At 33.9% G+C, this 20,105-nt stretch overlaps 1 protein-coding gene across 1 annotated transcript in view; it reads right to left on the reverse strand.

The window, feature by feature from the left end:
* Positions 1-18,186: 18,186 nt before the first annotated feature.
* Positions 18,187-20,105, reverse strand: part of LOC124366126 (enhancer of rudimentary homolog) — a 33,199-nt gene continuing 31,280 nt past the window's right edge. The window contains exon 4 of the mRNA XM_046822408.1: positions 18,187-20,102. Within this exon, the coding sequence (XP_046678364.1) occupies positions 19,991-20,102 (112 nt within the window). The 3' untranslated portion in view covers positions 18,187-19,990. The remainder of the gene's footprint in view (positions 20,103-20,105) is intronic.

Here is a 20,105-nt window from a genome sequence, read left to right on the forward strand (position 1 = left end):
TTGTGCAGTAATTAATTAATAACAAGATATATAGATAAAAGTGAAACATACAACACATATTACTTGGTAAACCCCCTTATGGATTACAATGGGTACTGGAATACCCCTCCATCTTTACATAAAAAATAGTTAATTGTGATATTAGTATCTGATATAATTTTAGTAATTAGATATAATTTAATTATATATTGAGTCAAGCATAAATAAGATGTTACGAGTCCGAAGATCATCCTCAAAGAAGACTTAGTGTCACTGAATCCACCGTATTGAAATGGGAAAAACGCCCTAAAGGACTGGCTTTGGGTAAAATCTACTTAAATGCAATCTCAGGGCCAAAGAACATGCTGGTATGTTGGGGAATAACTCCAGTCACCTAAATTAGTAGAACAATCGTGTTCTAGCTAAAAGAGCGTATCAGTGAGCCAACTGTTCAAGCAACAGTTCCTTAATCCAACAGAGTCCGTCTACTAGCCATAACAACCACAGAACATTCTAGAGTCCCGTTAACCGAATTGGAATGCAAATAGTCCACGAACAACGGCAACCGCTGTGGGAAACCAAATTGCGTCAGCCTTGTCGCAGATGCAGGGGACTTCACCGTCCCACCCGCGGACATCACCGCGCAATGGTTTCCCGCTACCTGTGTTAGACTGATTTAATTACAGCTTTACCATCGCTTGATTGGAATAGTTTTATTAGAAAAACTACTCGATTTTTGTTATAAAATTTAGGGAAATTTTGATGCTAAATTTAGCTAATCCAGACAGCGTCATATTAGCAATTTTACCTAAAACTACAGGTCAATTAAGAAATATTCTGGCTACAAAGCTAATTTCAATCAAAACAGAATCCGTAAAGTCTAATTACCACCGTGTACCTCGATACTTTTCTGCCTGCTATGAGCTCGTCAAACAGGCCCACGGTCCGAACTTAATATATAGAACCCAGAAACCAAAATGAAAACACTGGTTATAGTTTTATCAATGATAATCAAACCGTTAGCAGAATTTGCTATATACCGGGCTATTTCACCCCAGGAGAATGCTTGAAATTGTCATTACAGGAATTTAACACCTCAAAACCAGAGCTCGTATTAGCGGGTTTTCCGGCTCTCTCCAGCCACCATTTCTGAATTGTTTGAGCTTAGCCCCCTCGATTACAAGTAAATTCAAAATACGGAAAACCGGTTTCACACAAGATTTAAATTCACCGGAGTATTATCAACAAACTGGACCACCAGGTCCCCATGGTGGACGTCAACTAAACCAATCTTATAGACCAAATAGGGAGAGGCCAATGTAACTTATAATCGATATCCCATACACAGATCAGCAAAATAGTTTTCATAACCGCCGGCAGTCAATCGGGAACAATTTAACTTCAACATAGACCTCCTTTTCAAAATATGAATACCAAACAAATAGGAATCAACTATATAATCAATTCTCCAGAAATCAATCTCAACGTGGGTTTTATAAACGTACAAAAGAGGGTTCTGAATGGGGCGGAGAATCCCCATCTTCTAACATTAACCGCCCGTTTTTGATAAAATCAAGCCAGCAGTGGAAGACAACCTTTCAACCAAGTCGGGCCTTCAAGCTCCTTCTTTCCCCGAGGAGTTCAGTTTATGTACAGTCCCTTTGACTTTTCGTCAAGTTTAATCATTGCAAATTCTTTGGTAGATTCGGGTTCTTCATTCTCCAATTATATTCGGAATGCCTGTTTTTGCAGAATTTAAAGAATATACCAAGGGTGATAAAAGTCTGTTTGTCAAACCATAACAATGGAGATCCGCCATTTCCAGGCCTCGGGACAAAAATATTAATATTTAATTTTAAAGGTTATACTTAACACTTCAAAAGATTTCAAACTTGTCTTGGTGATTTTCCTATTCCTATGTCGCCGTCAGGAATTACCAATGCCAATATTGGGGGGGGGGGGGGGGTGGGGGGGGGGGGGGGGGGGGGGGGGGGGGGGGGGGGGGGGTGGGGGGGGGGGGGGGGGTTTTTTTGAGGGGGGGGGGGGGGGGGGGGGGGGGGGGGGGGGGGGGGGGGGGGGTTTTTTTTTCTGGCTGTGACTTTCTAACTAAAACCTAGGGTGATCATTAATATGGCAAAATAATACATTAACTTTTCCATATTGGCACTCCTTCGGATCATGTATCTCGCTCAATCAGCTTGAATTTAACTCAAGTACGAACAATATGTCCAATTCTATGTTAGGGGAAAACCTCTCATCTGATCAAGGCGGTACGCCAACTGTTAAGACTAGTAAATGAATTTCCAGAAACCAATTACTAACTAAATTTAGGCCAGTAACAAATTTAGGTCGAATATCAAATCAAATTACTGAATTCTGATACAATTCGGTTAGAAATAGGCCCCCTATCAGTTATGCTCCACCTAAAATGGGAGGCCAATCAAGGAACATGTGGATCATTTATATGGCCAACGGAGTGATTTAGAACCATCAATGTGAGCATCCCTATGCGTCGCCCAGCATTTTTAAGTACCAAAGAAAGGCGGAAAAAACGCGCAATGGTAATTAACTATAGACAGCTTAAGACTCAATTAATAGATCTGAGGTCAACTCCCATGCCAACTATAGAATCTACTGCTTTTCCAGCACTATAGGGCAAGCTACTTTGTCTTTAGTTTTGTTAGTGGGATTTAAATCAGCGCACTATTTACAGGTTCCCCTTCTTACAAGAGAACTCAAAGAAATTATACAGCATTTTGTTCTACCTTTCGGGCAATTTGAGTACAAATTTTCTGCCTTTCGGTCTTGCAACACCGGCTTCTCAAGTCGCTAACACGTTTTAATTGGGGGGAAAATCAAATTTTTGGAGATATCAAAATACAAATATGTGGTTTCAATTTTTTCGATGATTGTGCATATACACAAACGGGTACTTTTGGATCCAGCACTTGTGCCATCTCCGAGAAGTCATGAAAAAATCGGCTAAAGCAGGTGCAGGATTAACCATCAATCCCATGCATAAAATGACCCTGGCAGCAAATCACATGCCAAATTTTTAGGTCCACACATTTGCTCAATCATACCGTGACGATTCACACGGATTAGGTGGCAAAGCCCAATAGATTTGAGTTCCCCCGCTCCTAAAAATCTTGAAACAGCTAAATAGATTTCTTGGGTATACAAGCCTTTTATTCCTACAATTCATTAAACTCATATTGCAAAAATAGCGCAACCACTTAATAGTCTAAAGAAGTAAAGGTGTAAAAATTTTACCTGGGGGCTTGAACTACACAATCCGCATCGAAACTTTAAAAACAGCCTTGACATTCAAATGCAGTTTGAAAAATGCCCCGGATTTTTAAATCGATCGATTTTGTTTTAACAAACCGATGCATCAACCCTCCTGCCTTTAGGGGTGCTTCACTCAGCCAAGAATATAATGCAACTTGATTGCCAGTGGCATCTTGCTTTCGCGACCACTAAACAATGCATGAGCAAAATATGAACGACTCTTCAACTTGAATGCCTGGCTGGTTGACCATTGCCTTTTCCAAATTCCCAACAGTATCTTTGAACATAGGGAATTCCTTTTGGCAGACGGATTTGCTCGGCATTAATCCTGGAGCTTTTTAAACCACCCACGTCAAGTTGGGAAAAATTTCTTTCTCGCATGGATTACAATTAATTAAGTATTCGTTTAAATTTCCAAGTACAACATTATCAAATGGAGATCGGATAATGTAGTATGCGATTAGTTTATTATCGCGCCTGTTCGAAAACAGTGAACGCAAGCTGAAGTGCACGCAAAATAATTCATTCGGAAAAGCCAATCCACCTTACACACCAAGTGGCACTCTTGGCAGGATTCCCAGAATGTTTAAAAGATATTGGTACTCATCAACGTGAAGACCCTCCTAGATCTCTTAAAGATTATAAAGTCGAGTAATAGGCCCCACTAACTATCAACTTAAGTCAGGGATGTGTTTTGATGGTACAAAATATCGGACAGAACATACACCTAGAGTGGTATTACCTTAACAAAACTCATCCGATATGGTTAATTAAATATTATCATGAGTCCCCAACTGCAGCTCACTTGGGCATTAAAAAGACATCAAAAACGAATTCCTTCATAAAATATTTTTGGGCCCAAAAACTTGATACAATAATAGCAGACCGAGTAAGATCCATGTCAAATTTTGTCAACGTTTCCAAGCAGGTCTCAAAAACTCTAGAGTGGGTAAAACTTGCATCGGAAAGTAGTTACAAGAACCTTTTGAAAAGATATTCCATAGATCACATTGGTAAAAACTTCCTAGATCAAACAAAGGTTTAAGCAACCAAATAATCTTGCTTGACGGTAGTTGAATGCGTTTCTTCACCAAGTTTGGTTTATTTCCTGTATAACCAGCTGAGAAATGCTACAGCCAAGAACTACAGTGGATATTTTTTGTTCCTAAAAAACGTGTTTTTCTCCTTTTGGGTTCCCCAAAATTTTTTTAGTTTCAGAATAACGTTATCCCATTTTAAATCTAGACATATTGGCAGACATGTGTATGACTTACGGTATCCAACATATATTACGCACTTCTGCTTACTACCCGAATCCTAATCCTAGTCATGCTAGATGCGGGTTAATAAAAATCTTAAGGTGGCACGTACGAATTTTTCACGGACATACCACAAGACTTGGGATGAGAACGATTCACTGGCTGCAGGTAGCTTTTAACTCAGCATCCACATGAAAGTCACTAAAGCAACTCCCAGCCTAGCGTATTTCTCAGGCCGGGAAATACAGCAATCCACTCGAAATTTTGGACTATTGAATGCTCTGATTCATTACTGGCGCAAGAATCGCTACAAACAATGGAGCAACAGCGTTGGACAATGCACTCCTCAAACTTAAAACAAGCTAGTCAATTAGGAAACGCTTAGAATACAACGCTGGTAGGCAGAACAACTACCCACATCTCACATGGTGACCTGGGTTATGTTTTCGAAATTAATCCAATTAGTAAACTGCTGAGAACATTCAACCTTAAACTGCTCACCCCTTGTGGTCCAAAACCTTGTGTGGTGGAATGCTTTACATCACCTGTCACAGCTAGACTCGTCCAATCCTACAAATGGGAAACTATATAAGAAATGGCTCAGTATATCTCAATTAAAGAAGTTTTTCATGCCTAAATATTTAATACTCCGTGGTAAGCGACCATATTTCCTACACAAATCTTCCCTAGGTGATATTAAGTTCAATGTTTCTTATTCCTCTTCTTTCACACTCTAACATTCTTCTTACACATTATTACACTTTTTTGAGTGGTCTGATAAGGAGTGATTCTAGGATTGAGTCCATGGAGCAGTGAGGACCGTCTGAATCGGCGGTGGCGGTGAGTACGGAAATATATACCATCGTCGCAAGTTTTTTAATTATTGTATTGTTTTTATGTGAATTATGTGTTTTATCACGTAAGGATTGGATTTAAATAGTCAAGGGGGGGGGTTTAAGGTGCCGGAAAAATTTAGTAGGGGGGTAATTGGTAAATTCTAAACTTGTTAGTAATGTCGGGGCGGGTTTTTGTCGTAATGGTAGGTGTCGGGGCGTGTCGGTATGTGTAAGTGTTGGTGTCGGTTAAGTTCTAAATTATCTTTGGCGTTTATTAAATTGTTTTTTAAACGATTTACTTTGTTACATGTTTTGTGCTTAAAATTATAATAACTTAGAAAATTCTTATCAAAGCTGTGCAGGAGCAATAATTGTTAGTAATTAGGATTATGGTCGCTCCACGTCTTCAATCGTGCATGGCGGGTACCAACCTAGTCCTGCGCGGGTGACAACGTTGCTTCCAAAAAATTCCATCCCAAATCGTCACACCATGTCATTAACAATATTCCAAGATGCTTTTTGTTTGTTGGTGGCTTTTTGTAAATGGCTAGTAATTGCAGCAGCCTTGGCAGAGTGGACACGTCTTCTAAATTCCTTTCTAAGATCAATGAAAGATCTCTTGACGGGATGAGTTGAGTCTAAATCCCTAGACAATGAGTAGAGGAATAACATTCTATCACGGAGGTTCTTAAGATCCTCATCAAGTTTTATCCTGCCACAATATTTCCTTGTCCTAACTTTGGATGTTTCTTCTGGGAAGGCAATGCTGAAGCTGAACTCCACAGCAGATAGGAAACCATCAAACTTCTCGCTCACATCCCTTCCAGCCACCATTTCTTTCCAGGATTCTCTTCGAAGAAGATTTGTGAAGATGCTGATGTTATTACTGGAAAAGAATCTACAGGTTTTAAACTTTAAATTAGTGTGCTGAGGTGAAACCGATAAAGAGATGCTCTCCAATTGTGCGTGATGATCAGAAATCCCAGTGACAAGGACAGTGGATGAAGCCTGCTGTCTAGGGATATTCGTAAATATGTTGTCGATAAGAGAGCATGAACCGCCGTATTCTCTAGTGAACGAAGTAATTTCACTATAAAGGCCAAAAGATGAGACAAGTTCCACAACCTTTCCAGCACTCCCGCCGACAACTGAAAAATCCACATTGAAATCTCCGGTCAGAACCATCCACTCACCGCGCCGATTTACATGCTCCAAACAACGCTGCAATGACAGCAGAAAAGAATCATAATCAGCAGAGCCTCCACCGGGAGGTCTGTACAGACAGATCACTACCGAGGCATGACGACCGATCCCAATCCTCACTGCAGACAACTCGCACACACCCTCAACAGCAAAACCCGACACATCAAGTGGTGATACCTTGCACGAATCACGTATTAAGATACAAACACCTCCCCTCTCCATATTGGCTCTACAAAATCCACCAGAGACACTATATCCAGGGAGACAAAATGAATCAAGTTCCGATTTTTTTAGGAAGTGCTCAGATAAGCATAGAATCTCCGGAGAGTAGAGTTCCAGCAATACTTCAATCTGGCACAGCTTGCTCTTCAACGCCTGAACGTTCTGGTGAATGATTCTGAAGCATATAGAAGGATTACTTAGTTCACCATTTCGTTTGCAGCACTCTTCTCTAAAAAAGGCTTGTCGGTTCTGGATGGGATGCGAGGGAGAGGCAAGGTATCCGAGTCATGGGAAGCCAGCTGGGGGGAGTTGGCCGAGGGGAGACAAGAGTTCTGGCCACTAATTGATACCGGAGTAGGGAGAGGCTGGGATACAACCTGACATTGAGTTGAATGTAAAGCATCTTGAGTACCCACATGTGTGGCAACAGAGGAAGTGGAGAAGCCCAGCTCAAGGACCTCTTGGATAGATTTGAAAAGAAGCTGGACGAATACTCTTTTACCAGTCAAATTGAAGTGTAGGCCCATTCTAGAGTAATAGGATGGTCCTCTGATAGGAGTGAGGGATAAGAAAGTTATAGTTTTCAGGGAGGAGACAAGGTTCTGAATCTGGGTGTTCAGAGATGAAATTAGATCATTCAAAGAAGGCTTATCATGTCTATATGGTAAACCCACTAAGACAATGTTAGTCTTTTCAGCCACCTTTAACATAGATTTGACACAGTCAAGGAGCCCAACGATATTTGTCTCTACATCATTTGTTCCTGCAAATAATATCAGGAAGTCATTAAAATCCATATCATCAGACACCCTGTCTATCTCCTCAATAACATCACACATCCTACCACTGGGCTTAACATAGCATAACAAATCAACAACATCATACAATCTGTCGTGTAACAAGCCACTCAAAGAGCGACCATGGCTGTCTGAGAGGACCCTGATTTTTCGTCTCACATTAAGATTAGATGTCAACTTGAGGCCAGCTGGTACAGAGAGAAAAGATTTATTAGAGATAGGCCTTTCAGAGGATGACTGTGGGGAAATAGTGCTAGAGTTCAGGAAATACTGGTGCTTCAAAAGAAAGCTGTTAGAATTGTTGGTAAAGCTGAATATCACGATCATTGTAAACCTGTTTTCATTAACCAACGAATTCTTACAATAGTTAATTTATATTTGTTTGACTTATCTGTTTACATTTTAAATTATAAGGACTTAATAAACCATACACAAACACATAATTATAACACAAGAAACAGAAATAACATTTTAATTGAATATTGTCGACTGAGCAAATCTTTGAATAGTCATGTTGTAATTGGCTTAAAAGTGCATAACAAATTAAAACAGCTGATAGAAAAATACCCTCTTAAAATTTATAAAAATAAACTTTATGAATGGCTGTTAAAAAACCTTTATATAATATTGATGAGTTTTTTTTTCTATTAACAAAATAGACTTTTAATGATTGTTTTAAGATAAACTCATGATATAATTAGTACAATTCTCAACTAGACAATTAATGTTATATATACATATTTATATACAGGGTGTCCCATGAAGAAACGGAGAAACTGTCAGGACTTGTTCTTACGGTGAAAATAACGAAAAAAGTTCATATACACATAGGTCCAGAAACGCTTAGTTAGCGAGCTATACAGGGTGAAAGATTTCGCCCAGATTTCAGTGCCACCGTTAAAAGGGAGCCCTATTAAATTATTTTGGGCGTTACCCAGGACGTAAAATTTAATGTATATTATGCAAATTGAATAAAATTGGTACCAGACCTCTAGCTGCAGTAATTTTTAAGATATATGAAGAAATACGCAAAATCCAGTGTCCAAAAACAAGTTTCATTTAGGTTTCAAGTAGATTAACTTTGTTAAATGTGTAACAAACACGTAAAATTCTTTAACAAAACTTGTAAAGAATTAATTTCTTAAGATAATGATGTAAAATAAGTCAATAAAAGTTATACGTAAACTTTAAGAAAATCAATTTTTAATTAAATAAATAACGTACGAAGAATAGACAAAATCGGTTACACTTTTTTTCTAGCTGAACGTACATGTTTTTATAAACTTTTATTTTCACTTATTGTTGCAAAAAAAGTAAATGCTAACAAAATAACTAACCTTAGTTTAGTAACTGTTCGAAATTCCCTCCTTCACAATGCACACAGCACTCTGCTCGACGTAAAATATTTGTGGTGGCTCTGCGAATTATGTCTGGATTGTTTCTTATACTGTCAAATGCGTTGCGAATTCTAACGAGTAATTCTTCCTTGGTATCAACTTTACGTTTATACACCATAGCTTTGATATGTCCCCATAAGAAGTAGTCAAGAGGCGATAAGTCAGGCGATCGTGGTGGCCAGTTGATTGGTCCACCACGCCCAATCCAGTTCAAGAAATTAGCATTCAAATGATTTCTAGCTACTAAAGAAAAATGAGGAGTTGCACCATCGTGTTGGAAAATAATTTTTAATCTTTTTTGTAAAGGGATATCTTCCAAAAGAGCCGGTAAATCATTTTTCAGAAATTGTTCGTACATATTTCCTGTAAGGTTTCCTTCAAAAACGAATGGTCCTAGAATTTTGTCATCAATAACGGCACACCAAACATTAATGTGAAATCTGTGTTGGAAAAGGGTTTCTACGGTACCATGTGGATTTTCTTCGCTCCATAAATGACTATTTCTACAATTGAAGGACCCATTTCTCGTGAAAGTTGCTTCATCAGTAAATAAAATTGAATTCACCCTATCAGCATTGTCTAGAAGCCAATGAGAAAAGTTTAACCGTAAAGGATAATCTGTCGGCGTATAATTTTTATTGGCTTATTTTACATCATTATCTTAAGAAATTAATTCTTTACAAGTTTTGTTAAAGAATTTTACGTGTTTGTTACACATTTAACAAAGTTAATCTACTTGAAACCTAAATGAAACTTGTTTTTGGACACCGAATTTTGCGTATTTCTTCAGATATCTTAAAAATTACTGCACCTAGAGGTCTGGTATCAATTTTATTCAATTTTTCAGTTCAATTTGCATAATATACATTAAATTTTACGTCCTGGGTAATGCCCAAAATAATTTAATAGGGCTCCCTTTTAACGGTGGCACTGAAATCTGGGTGAAATCTTTCACCCTGTATAGCTCGCTAACTAAGCGTTTCTCGACCTATGTGTATATGAACTTTTTTCGTTATTTTCACCGTAAGAACAAGTCCTGACAGTTTCTCCGTTTCTGCATGGGACACCCTGTATATACAATATTTATGTATTATACTTATTGAATATTATTTAGAGACAATGCTATTTAGTCTGTAGCTGAATTAGGCTTTGTCAGTGCATGTAACATGTTTTACGACAAATAAACAAATTTATTATTATTAGGCCAACATGTCACTTAGGGTCGAATAGTTCGGTAAGCTTACGGGTGTCTTTGAGGTTTCCTTGTTTCACAATCTTATTTTAGAGTTTGAGTCGGACCCAATACAATCTTAGGTATTTGGGTAACAATAAGGCTTCTGGTGCAGATAAGCAGAATTTTTCGGGATTATTTTATAAATTTTTTATCACTGAACGTGGGAACCCATTCCTCTGGCCGCGGTTCTCGGAGCTCTGTTTGAGGAGTTGGAAATCGGTAGTTGGGAAGAAAACTGTACTTTTCAGGTGACTGTGATTATAACACCATATAGCTCGGGCTCACGGGGTATTTCATTTACCATTTATATGAGCCACCCCCAACTCTGTGACACGATTTTAGATTTTCTTATTAATTTTTTTGAGTCAGCTATGATTTCTGGAATTAACCCAGCCATAGTAGGATGAGTGATCTGTGGTAACTCCCTCTTGCGGCAAATTTGTTCGATCTTATGGGAAATTTGTCGCACCCTTGTGATAATTTTAATGTTGTAACATCACTGATTAATCTTGTAAAAATTTTATCAAGTTTTTCCCAGATCAAAATTGCTTCTTAGCGAGTACCCAAGAAGCAAGATGAACTTGTGTATTAAGTTCCATGTAAATCAGTTATGTGGTTTCTGAGATTTTGTAATAAGTCAGTGAATTTGACTTTATATAAATGTATATGTATGTATGTGTGTGTGTGTGTATATATATATATATATATATATATATATATATATATATATAAGTAGATATGAATATGGGGTTCCTAGACCACTTTTGGGACAGACAGAAAATCAAGGAAAATACTGTTTAAAGGACAATAAACGAATCTGTAAAATCAAACAGTAACTCACGAATGAAAAATTAACTGAATCCGTTCCAAAAGCGCTACTTCATCACCCAGAATCCCCTACTGACCAAAAATGAAAAAAATCACGAATGAAACCGAATCTATAGCCGTTTGCTTCTACTTTCTTGAGCTGTTTTAATGTTGTACAATATATTGGAAAATGTTGTCAAATCTGCTACGAATAAACGAAAATTCTGTAGTAAATATATTAAAATCTTAATTAAAAATCTTGGAAAAGTTAAAGAAAAAAATTATTGAAAAAATAGTATAAAAGAATTTAAATTACCTCATACAAACCAATATAGTAATTAAAGTACTATTTTGTCCCTATAAATATACTATTTTTTCAATAATTTTTAAGTCTTAGTTTACAGATTTTTCTATAATAAATAGAAGAATCTATCGCTGTTTCACCAGAAATTGTGCTGATTTCTGTCAAATTCAAGTAAAAATCATTACTTTATCAAATTCATAGTTAAGAAATTTTCCCTATTTAAATGGAGAGGAAAAAGGTATCATGCCCCTACTGCAAAAAAGACATTTTTGACCACCATTATGATAGACATTATAATTCTAAAATTCATCTGAAAAAATAAAGATATTTATGAAAAAGAACTAAATTATTTGAGGACTTGGGCTAGAGAAAATCAAATTGATGATCACCAAAACATGTATAATATAGAAAAATTAAGGGAATTAAAGAGAAATTTCAAAGTTGAAAAGAAAAATTTAGATCTATTTAAAGATGAAAAAAATTCAATCAATCGCTGAAAAATTGTCCATAGAAACAAACGATAAAACTAAGTCTGAAATGATCGAAGAAATTGACAAAACTCTTAACGAAAAACATAAAAATATCATTGATGTAGAGGTTTTATCCTCAATTCACGTCTTTTCAAGCAATACATTTTAACGAATTTAAACGATAAGTTCATGTCAATTTTACAAATATCTATCAATTATGAGGCCTGAAATTAAAAGTTTAATCGAAAAATTTCAAGAAAATGTTAAAAATATGAAGGGCTATCTCTCTTTAGAATGTGAATACGAACGAACTTTAGTTAACGGTGAACCACAAATATGTCCAATGTACTTTAACTATAAAATCCGATGAAGTCTTTGACGTAAACGATTTTATCACTAAACAATTTAATAAATTAACGCATCGTGAACAATCTAATCATCCAAATCGAGGTTCTGGATGGACATTAAAACGCTGTAAACAACTGATTTTGAGCCTTAATAAACACGAAATAATGAACGCAGGATCATATATCGATTTACCAAAGAAAATCAAAGATAAAAAAAGCTTGTATAAATATCAAAAATAAAGATGATTATTGCTTTATTTATTCTATCCGATGTGCTATTGAAAAACCCGAGACTCATGTTGACAGAGCAAAACAATATGAAACAAATTTGTAAATGACGAGATATTTTTCAGGTTTCGAGTATCCAATGTCCTTAAAAGATATACAATTATTTGAAAAAAAACGAAGTCACAATTCCAAGTACAAATATCCAAAAATGTCTATAAATATCTACAGTTATGATGAGAAACTCAATATTGTTCCGTTACAAATTTCTGAAAAATATGATGCCGAGTTAGAAATTGATTTATTGTATGTTAAACAAGAAGACAAATCTCATTATGTTTTTGACAACCGATTTAAAATAAACTCGTGAGTTCTCAGTTATCCAAGCATAAGGAAAGAAAAAATTTCTTTGTAGAAGATGTTTAAGCCATTTCTACAAATCTGGAGATTTAACAGATCATTTAGAAAATTTGCAAACAACATGAAGTTTGTAAGCCCAATTATGCCGTTTCCAGGTCAAACGACAACATTTACTAATTATCAAAAGAAATTTTCTCATCCCTTACGTTATTTTATATGGATTTTGAGAGCATATTAGAAAAAATTCCGACATGCAAGAACAATCCACAAAGATCGACTACAACCAAGATTCAGAAGCATATTCCTTATGGTTTTACTCTATATTTAGTGTCAAATGTGACGAATCGCATGTATAAACCGATATGTTATCGAGCCGAAAATGAAGACGATTTGCCTAATGTTCCTGCAAAATTGTTTGAAGAGCTCAATAAAATATCAAAATACATAGCTAAAAAGTATAATTCTAAGAACAAAAAACCTATGAAATTGACCGAAAGAAGAAGAATTAGCGTACCAAAATTCTAGCCTTTGTCATATTTGTGAATGTGAGGGTTTTGATAATCAAACAAGAAAAAAAAGTACGAGATCATTGTCATTTAACAGGTAAAATTCGAGGTGCTGCTCATTTATCTTGTAACTTGAATCTCAAATTTCCTCAAATATTCCCGTTTTCTGTCACAATAATGTCAAATTACGATACTCATTTGTACATAAAAGAATTGGCAAAAAACAGTATGGTAATGTTGATTTGATCGCAAAACAGCTCCGATGAGAAATATATAAATTTTTCTGTAAATTCTGGATATGGGTATGAGTTTGAAGATGATAAACCAAGAAAGTTCATCAAGTTTCTTTCGTAGATACGTTCAGCATTTATGGCATCGTCTATTGAAAAGTTAGCTAAAAACCTCAAAAAAGATGATTTCAAGCATACAAATCATTTTATACAAGATGGAAGAATATTGAATGAATTCTAAAAAGACAGCCAAATGACGACAACGAGATTTTTAAAATTCTATCTGGAAAAGGAATATTTCCCTATGAATTTATCGATAGTATTGAAAAACTTGATTACACAGAAGACCTGAAAATTCAAGATTTCTATTCACTATTGACAGACGAGAGCATATCTGAGAAAGATTATCAACACTTTTTGAGCGTTTGGAACAAATTAAAAGAGAAAAATCTTGGAAATTACTCTGATTTGTACAATATCCAAGATGTTTTATTGCTTGCTGATATATTTGAAATTTCAGAAACATTTGTCTAAATTGTTACAAACTTGATCCAGCTCATTATCTAACAGCTCCAAGTCTCGCATGGTCGCTATGTTAAAATTAACGAAAATTGAGCTTCAGCTAATTAAACGATTATAACATGTATTTGATGATTGAAAATGTATTCGCGGAGGCATTTCTCAATGTATTAAACGATATGTTAAAGCAAATAACAAATATTTGAAAGATTTTTGATAAGACAAAGCCCGGAAAAACTATCTGTTGTACGTCGATGCAAACAAACCTTTATGGGTATGGCCTCATGCAAAATTTACCATATGGCGATATCAAGTGGATGGATCCTAAAACGTATACAACAGCAGAATGGCAAGAAACAATTTGGAACTCACTGGCGACGAAGATTATGGCTATATTCTTGAAGTCGATATAGGATATCCAACAAATTTACACGAACATCACAAGGATTTACCTCTTGCTCCAGAACATTTTTAAAAACAAACTTTGCACAACTCTACTGGATAAAACTGAATACGTTGTTCATTATCGAGAAATTGAAGTTCTATTTGGAACAAGGTATGATTTTTGAAACATGTGAATAGAGTTATCGCATTCGATCAGAAGCCCTTTTATGAAAAAGTACATTGATTTTAACACAAAACATGAGAACCAAAGCTACAAGTGACTTTGAGAAAGATTTTTTCAAGCTGATGAACAACTCAGTTTTTTGGAAAATCTATGGAAAAATGTGCGAAATAGATGTGATTATTAGACTAGGAAATGAAGAATTTTCAATGAAACAGGCCAAGAAAACGAACTTCAAAAGCTTCACTATCTTTGACGATAAACTGTATAGCGAGTCACATGTACAAACAGAAAGTAAAATTTAACAAGCCAATCTACATAGGATTTTCAGTTTCTCGACCTCTCAAAATTGCTAATGTACGAGTTTTATTACAACAAATTAAAGAAGTTTGATCCAGATTTGAATCTTTGTTACATGGATACAGACAGTTATTTCCTAGAATTGAAACGAGATCCTTTTAAAATTATTAAAGAAAATATAGAGGACTTTGATACGAGCGATTATCCAAAAGATCACGAATGTTTCAAATAGGTAAGAAAGGAGGGTTACTATACTACTTTTCAGCTGACCAAAAATTTATCAAGTTTTTTGCAAAATTTCTCTAGAAATTTCTTAAATTTAACTAGGTTTTGCTGAAAATATTGCATTTTTAATCAAATATTTAGGTGGAAAAAATTTCAGCTGACCTCAAATTCTAACATAAAATTGATATATTTTAAATCTTTTTACCTAAATATTTACAAACTAAAAATCCTAGTTAAAATTTTAAGTTTTCTCTTATAAATAACCTGATTCTCTATATTGTTTTAACAGATTTATACCTTGATTGGTATGCAATTTTGCGCGACTGTGATCAAGACTATTATCGTTTTTGTCATAAAATTCCAGGTCTTTGTTATCATTTTTATTTTTATAATATAGATTTAATCGTTTTTTATTTATACATTTTTTACAAGATGATCTGATTTTTTTCGAGTTGTTTTCCCAAATTCTGCAATATCTTTTACAATGTTACAAGTAGAACATTTTTTAAACAGTTATCCATTTATGACAACAAATTTGGTTACATACTTGAACGTAAAAGTTGACAACATGAACGTAAAAAGTTGACAACATGAACGTATAAAAGTTGACAACATGAACGTAAAAAGTAAAATAAAAGGACAACAAGAAACGTAAACAGGACAACAAGAACGTAAACATGACAACAAAAACGTAAAAATTGACAACACGAACGTAACATGAACGTGAATTTTGTATTTTGTGTTCTATTTAAACGTGATTTTGCATGTAAATTCGTGTTTTGAAACAGAAGATTGTAAAGACTCTCACTCTCTAAACTCTCCTTTTACTACTGTTTTAAGAACACGAATTTACATGCAAAATCACGTTAAATAGAACACAAAATACAAAATTCACGTTCATGTTACGTTCGTGTTGTCATTTTTACGTTTTTGTTGTCATGTTTACGTTCTTGTTGTCCTGTTTACGTTCTTGTTGTCCTTTTTACGTTCATGTTGTCAACTTTTACGTTCATGTTGTCAACTTTTACGTTCATGTTGTCAAATGTGTTGTCAATAAATGGATAACTGTTTTTAAAAAAATGTTTCTACTTGTAACATTGTAAAAGATATTGCAGAATTTGGAAAACAACTCGAAAAAAATCAGATCATCTTGTAAAAAATGTATAAATAAAAAACGATTAAATCTATATTATAAAAATAAAAATGATAACAAAGACCTGGAATTTTTATGACAAAAACGATAATAGTCTTGATCACACAGTCGCGCAAAATGCATACCAATCAAGGTATTAAATCTGTTAAAACACAATATAGAGAATCAGGTTATTTTATAAGAGAGAAAACTTAAAAATTTTAACTAGGATTTTTAGTTTGTAAATATTTTAGGTACAAAAAGATTTAAAATATATCAATTTATGTTAGAATTTGAGGTCAGCTGAAATTTTTCCACCTAAATATTTGATTAAAAAATGCAATTATTTTCAGCAAAACCTAGTTAAATTTAAGAAAATTTCTAGAGAAATTTTGCAAAAACTTGATAAATTTTTGGTCAGCTGAAAAGTAGTATAGTAACCCTCCTTTCTTACCTATTTGAAAAGTAGTATAGTAACCCTCCTTTCTTACCTATTTGAAAAGACCGTGAATTGAGGATAAAACCTCTACATCAATGATATTTTTATGTTTTTCGTTAAGAGTTTTGTCAATTTCTTCGATCATTTCAGACTTAGTTTTATCGTTTGTTTCTATGGACAATTTTTCAGCGATTGATTGAATTTTTTCATCTTTAAATAGATCTAAATTTTTCTTTTCAACTTTGAAATTTCTCTTTAATTCCCTTAATTTTTCTATATATTATACATGTTTTGGTGATCATCAATTTGATTTTCTCTAAGCCCAAGTCCTCAAATAATTTAGTTCTTTTTCATAAATATCTTTATTTTTTCAGATGAGAATTTTAGAATTATAATGTCTATCATAATGGTGGTCAAAAATGTCTTTTTTGCAGTAGGGGCATGATACCTTTTTCCTCTCCATTTAAATAGGGAAAATTTCTTAACTATGAATTTGATAAAGTAATGATTTTTACTTGAATTTGATACAGAAATCAGCACAATTTCTTCTGGTGTGAAACAGCGATAGATTTCTTCTATTTATTATAGAAAAATCTGTAAACTAAGACTTAAAATTATTGAAAAAAAATAGTATATTTATAGGACAAAATAGTACTTTAATTACTATATTGGTTTGTATGTGGTAATTTAAATTCTTTATACTATTTTTTCAATAATTTTTTCTTTAACTTTTCCAAGATTTTTCATTAAGATTTTAATATATTTTACTACAGAATTTTTCGTTTATTCGTAGCAGATTTGACAACATTTCCAATATATTGTACATTAAAACAGCTCAAGAAAGTAGAAGCAAACGGCTATAGATTCGGTTTCATTCGTGATTTTTTCATTTTTGGTCAGTAGGGGATTCTGGGTCGCTTTTGGAACGGATTCAGTTAATTTTTCATTCGTGAGTTACTGTTTGATTTTACAGATTCGTTTATTGTCCCTTAATAAAAACAGTATTTTCCCTTGATTTCTTGTCTGTCCCAAAAGTGGTCTAGGAACCCCCATATTCATATCTACTTTATATATATATATATATATATATATATATATATATATATATAATTTGATTACTTAGGTGCCACACTTAAAATATTTTTATTTGCCAAATGTAATATACAATTGTATTTACAATTTTAAAACAGTTTACAATATTGTTAATTTTAATGTTATAAATTTGTATCCAATGTTTGGGTTGAATATCCTTTTTGAAAATTTAATTTACTCAAAAAAATGTATATATTTATCTCTAACAAGAAATGTTAACAAGACCAGCCATTTTTACTTTTGTGTTAACAGCAGACTGTGGCATTAAAAGGATAATCAGTTATCTGAAGTAAGGTCTCATAGCAATAATAATGGAGAGCTCTACACTTCCCAACATTGATATGTCTGTGACCATAATCTTATCCTTTAACTTCATGATTTGTTGACCTTCACTGGTAAAAGTAATTAGGAAATTTCAGGATGGGTATCAATATATATATCCATGGGTATAATGAAACATGTTTATTTACAATTTATTCACAAAAATCCAAATTTAAATTTACATTACTTAAGATTACTATACACGAATATAATGCATTTAATGTAATCAGTTCAGCCCTGGAGTTAAATAGGCTCAAAATGAAACTAGAAATATCAAATTGTTGAGACATTACTGAACTAAGAAACTTGAGCACAAACCTCTCTGAAAAATACCAATAACACACAATTCCCAAAAGTTTTAATTTAATTTTTTATTTCCTTAATGACAGTTTTTGGGTAACTTCATCTCCACAACTCGAATATATTGAAGAAACACCCTTAATAAACTTAAATGATTGATTACTTGTTGACAATAAATTTAACCACACCGGTAAAACTCCTAAGTTCTATTTCATTAATCAAATAAGACAACTGTAAGTAGGAAGTAGTTACTATGGTGTCTGCTGTTATCAATGACTTGCAAATGTGTAGTTTGTATTCTACTGAATTGCTGCTTTGTATTTGTAATGTGCATTGTAGCAAAATATTATACTGTATTGCTAAGCAAGATATTGAAAATGAATGAAAATATAGTGCAGTTCAAAGTTATCTGGAATTGACATTTGGCCAACGCTACAACTCATTGGTAAACAATCTAAAATTGTTAATAAAGTAGCCACAAGTTATTAAATAACTTATAAAATTAACATCAGGAGGTTAGGTTTTAATTAATACGGCTGAGAAACATCTGGAATGTACTCTGCTGTTTGAGAACGATTGCAGTGCAATCGAAAATTTCTAATTATATGAAAAAAATGTGTACCCTTTAATCAGTGGAGCCTGGAAGATAGTTTTCAAGGCAAACTTACTGATTTTCCTATCAACAATAACAGATCATAAAAGTAACAATTAGATTATTCTGTTTACTTGGTTTATAATAATTAAATTTTACAAAACCTTAGCACTTGTATGTGTACAAAATAAGGAGTACAATTAACATTATAGTGTAGGAGCCGAGAACAAATTTGCACTGTATACGCACACAACCTGGACTTTATTCATGTCGATCAAGTAATTTTTCCCAAAAAGAAATTGATCATAAGGTGCACTAGTTTTTTGGTTGAGTTCAAACTTGGAAGATATCGAAAGAGTTAAAATTACAAAACATTAATTTTTACTAAGATTATATTTTTTCAGCTTGATACAATTGAACATTAAACACATAAGTAATAGTTATATCATCTTAAGTTAACTAAAAAGTGGCCTCTTTAAGGGTATGTACATGGATAGCTGACAGTGATTTAATGTTTATAAACAAATCTGATAATTAGTTTTAAGTTTGTTGAGAAAAATAAAATGATCTACAAACTAACCATTATTTCATATTTTTAAACCCTTTTCATTCCCTCTAAATGTCTACCTCCACCAAAATCAGCATGAATAAATTTCTTTCTTAGAGTAAATTTTTCTATTGTTTTCTAGTTACTCGAGTTAATAGCTTATACAATGCAAATTTACTTTCGGCTCCTGGCCTATATATTACACATTTGAAAATTATGAAATAAAAATTAAGGAAAAAGCTAGTTGTCCTCAATAAATGTCAAGTTAATCTTAGTGAAAGTTCTGAAATTTTTTATAAATCTATTTGGAACCAAATACTCTAACTTCAGTATCTTACAATACTCCAACTTTATCTGTAGTGGTTCATTTATAAAAATATAGTTGAATTATTTCGAACAACAAAAGTTCGAGATCTTATAAAGTAAAAATAAGTGTATTATAACAGTGAGAAATGTGCATTATATTGCAACAATATTATATATTATAAGATTTATTCATGATCATTGGTTAGAGCATTCTGCGCACGTTTGAAGTGCATCAGCAGCTTTTCTAAAATCCACTCTCGGGGGTATGGCGCATACATCCCGCTGGCTTCATGGTATCTG

The sequence above is a fragment of the Homalodisca vitripennis genome, chromosome 7 (assembly GCF_021130785.1).
Source record: "Homalodisca vitripennis isolate AUS2020 chromosome 7, UT_GWSS_2.1, whole genome shotgun sequence".
Taxonomy (NCBI): domain Eukaryota; kingdom Metazoa; phylum Arthropoda; class Insecta; order Hemiptera; family Cicadellidae; genus Homalodisca; species Homalodisca vitripennis.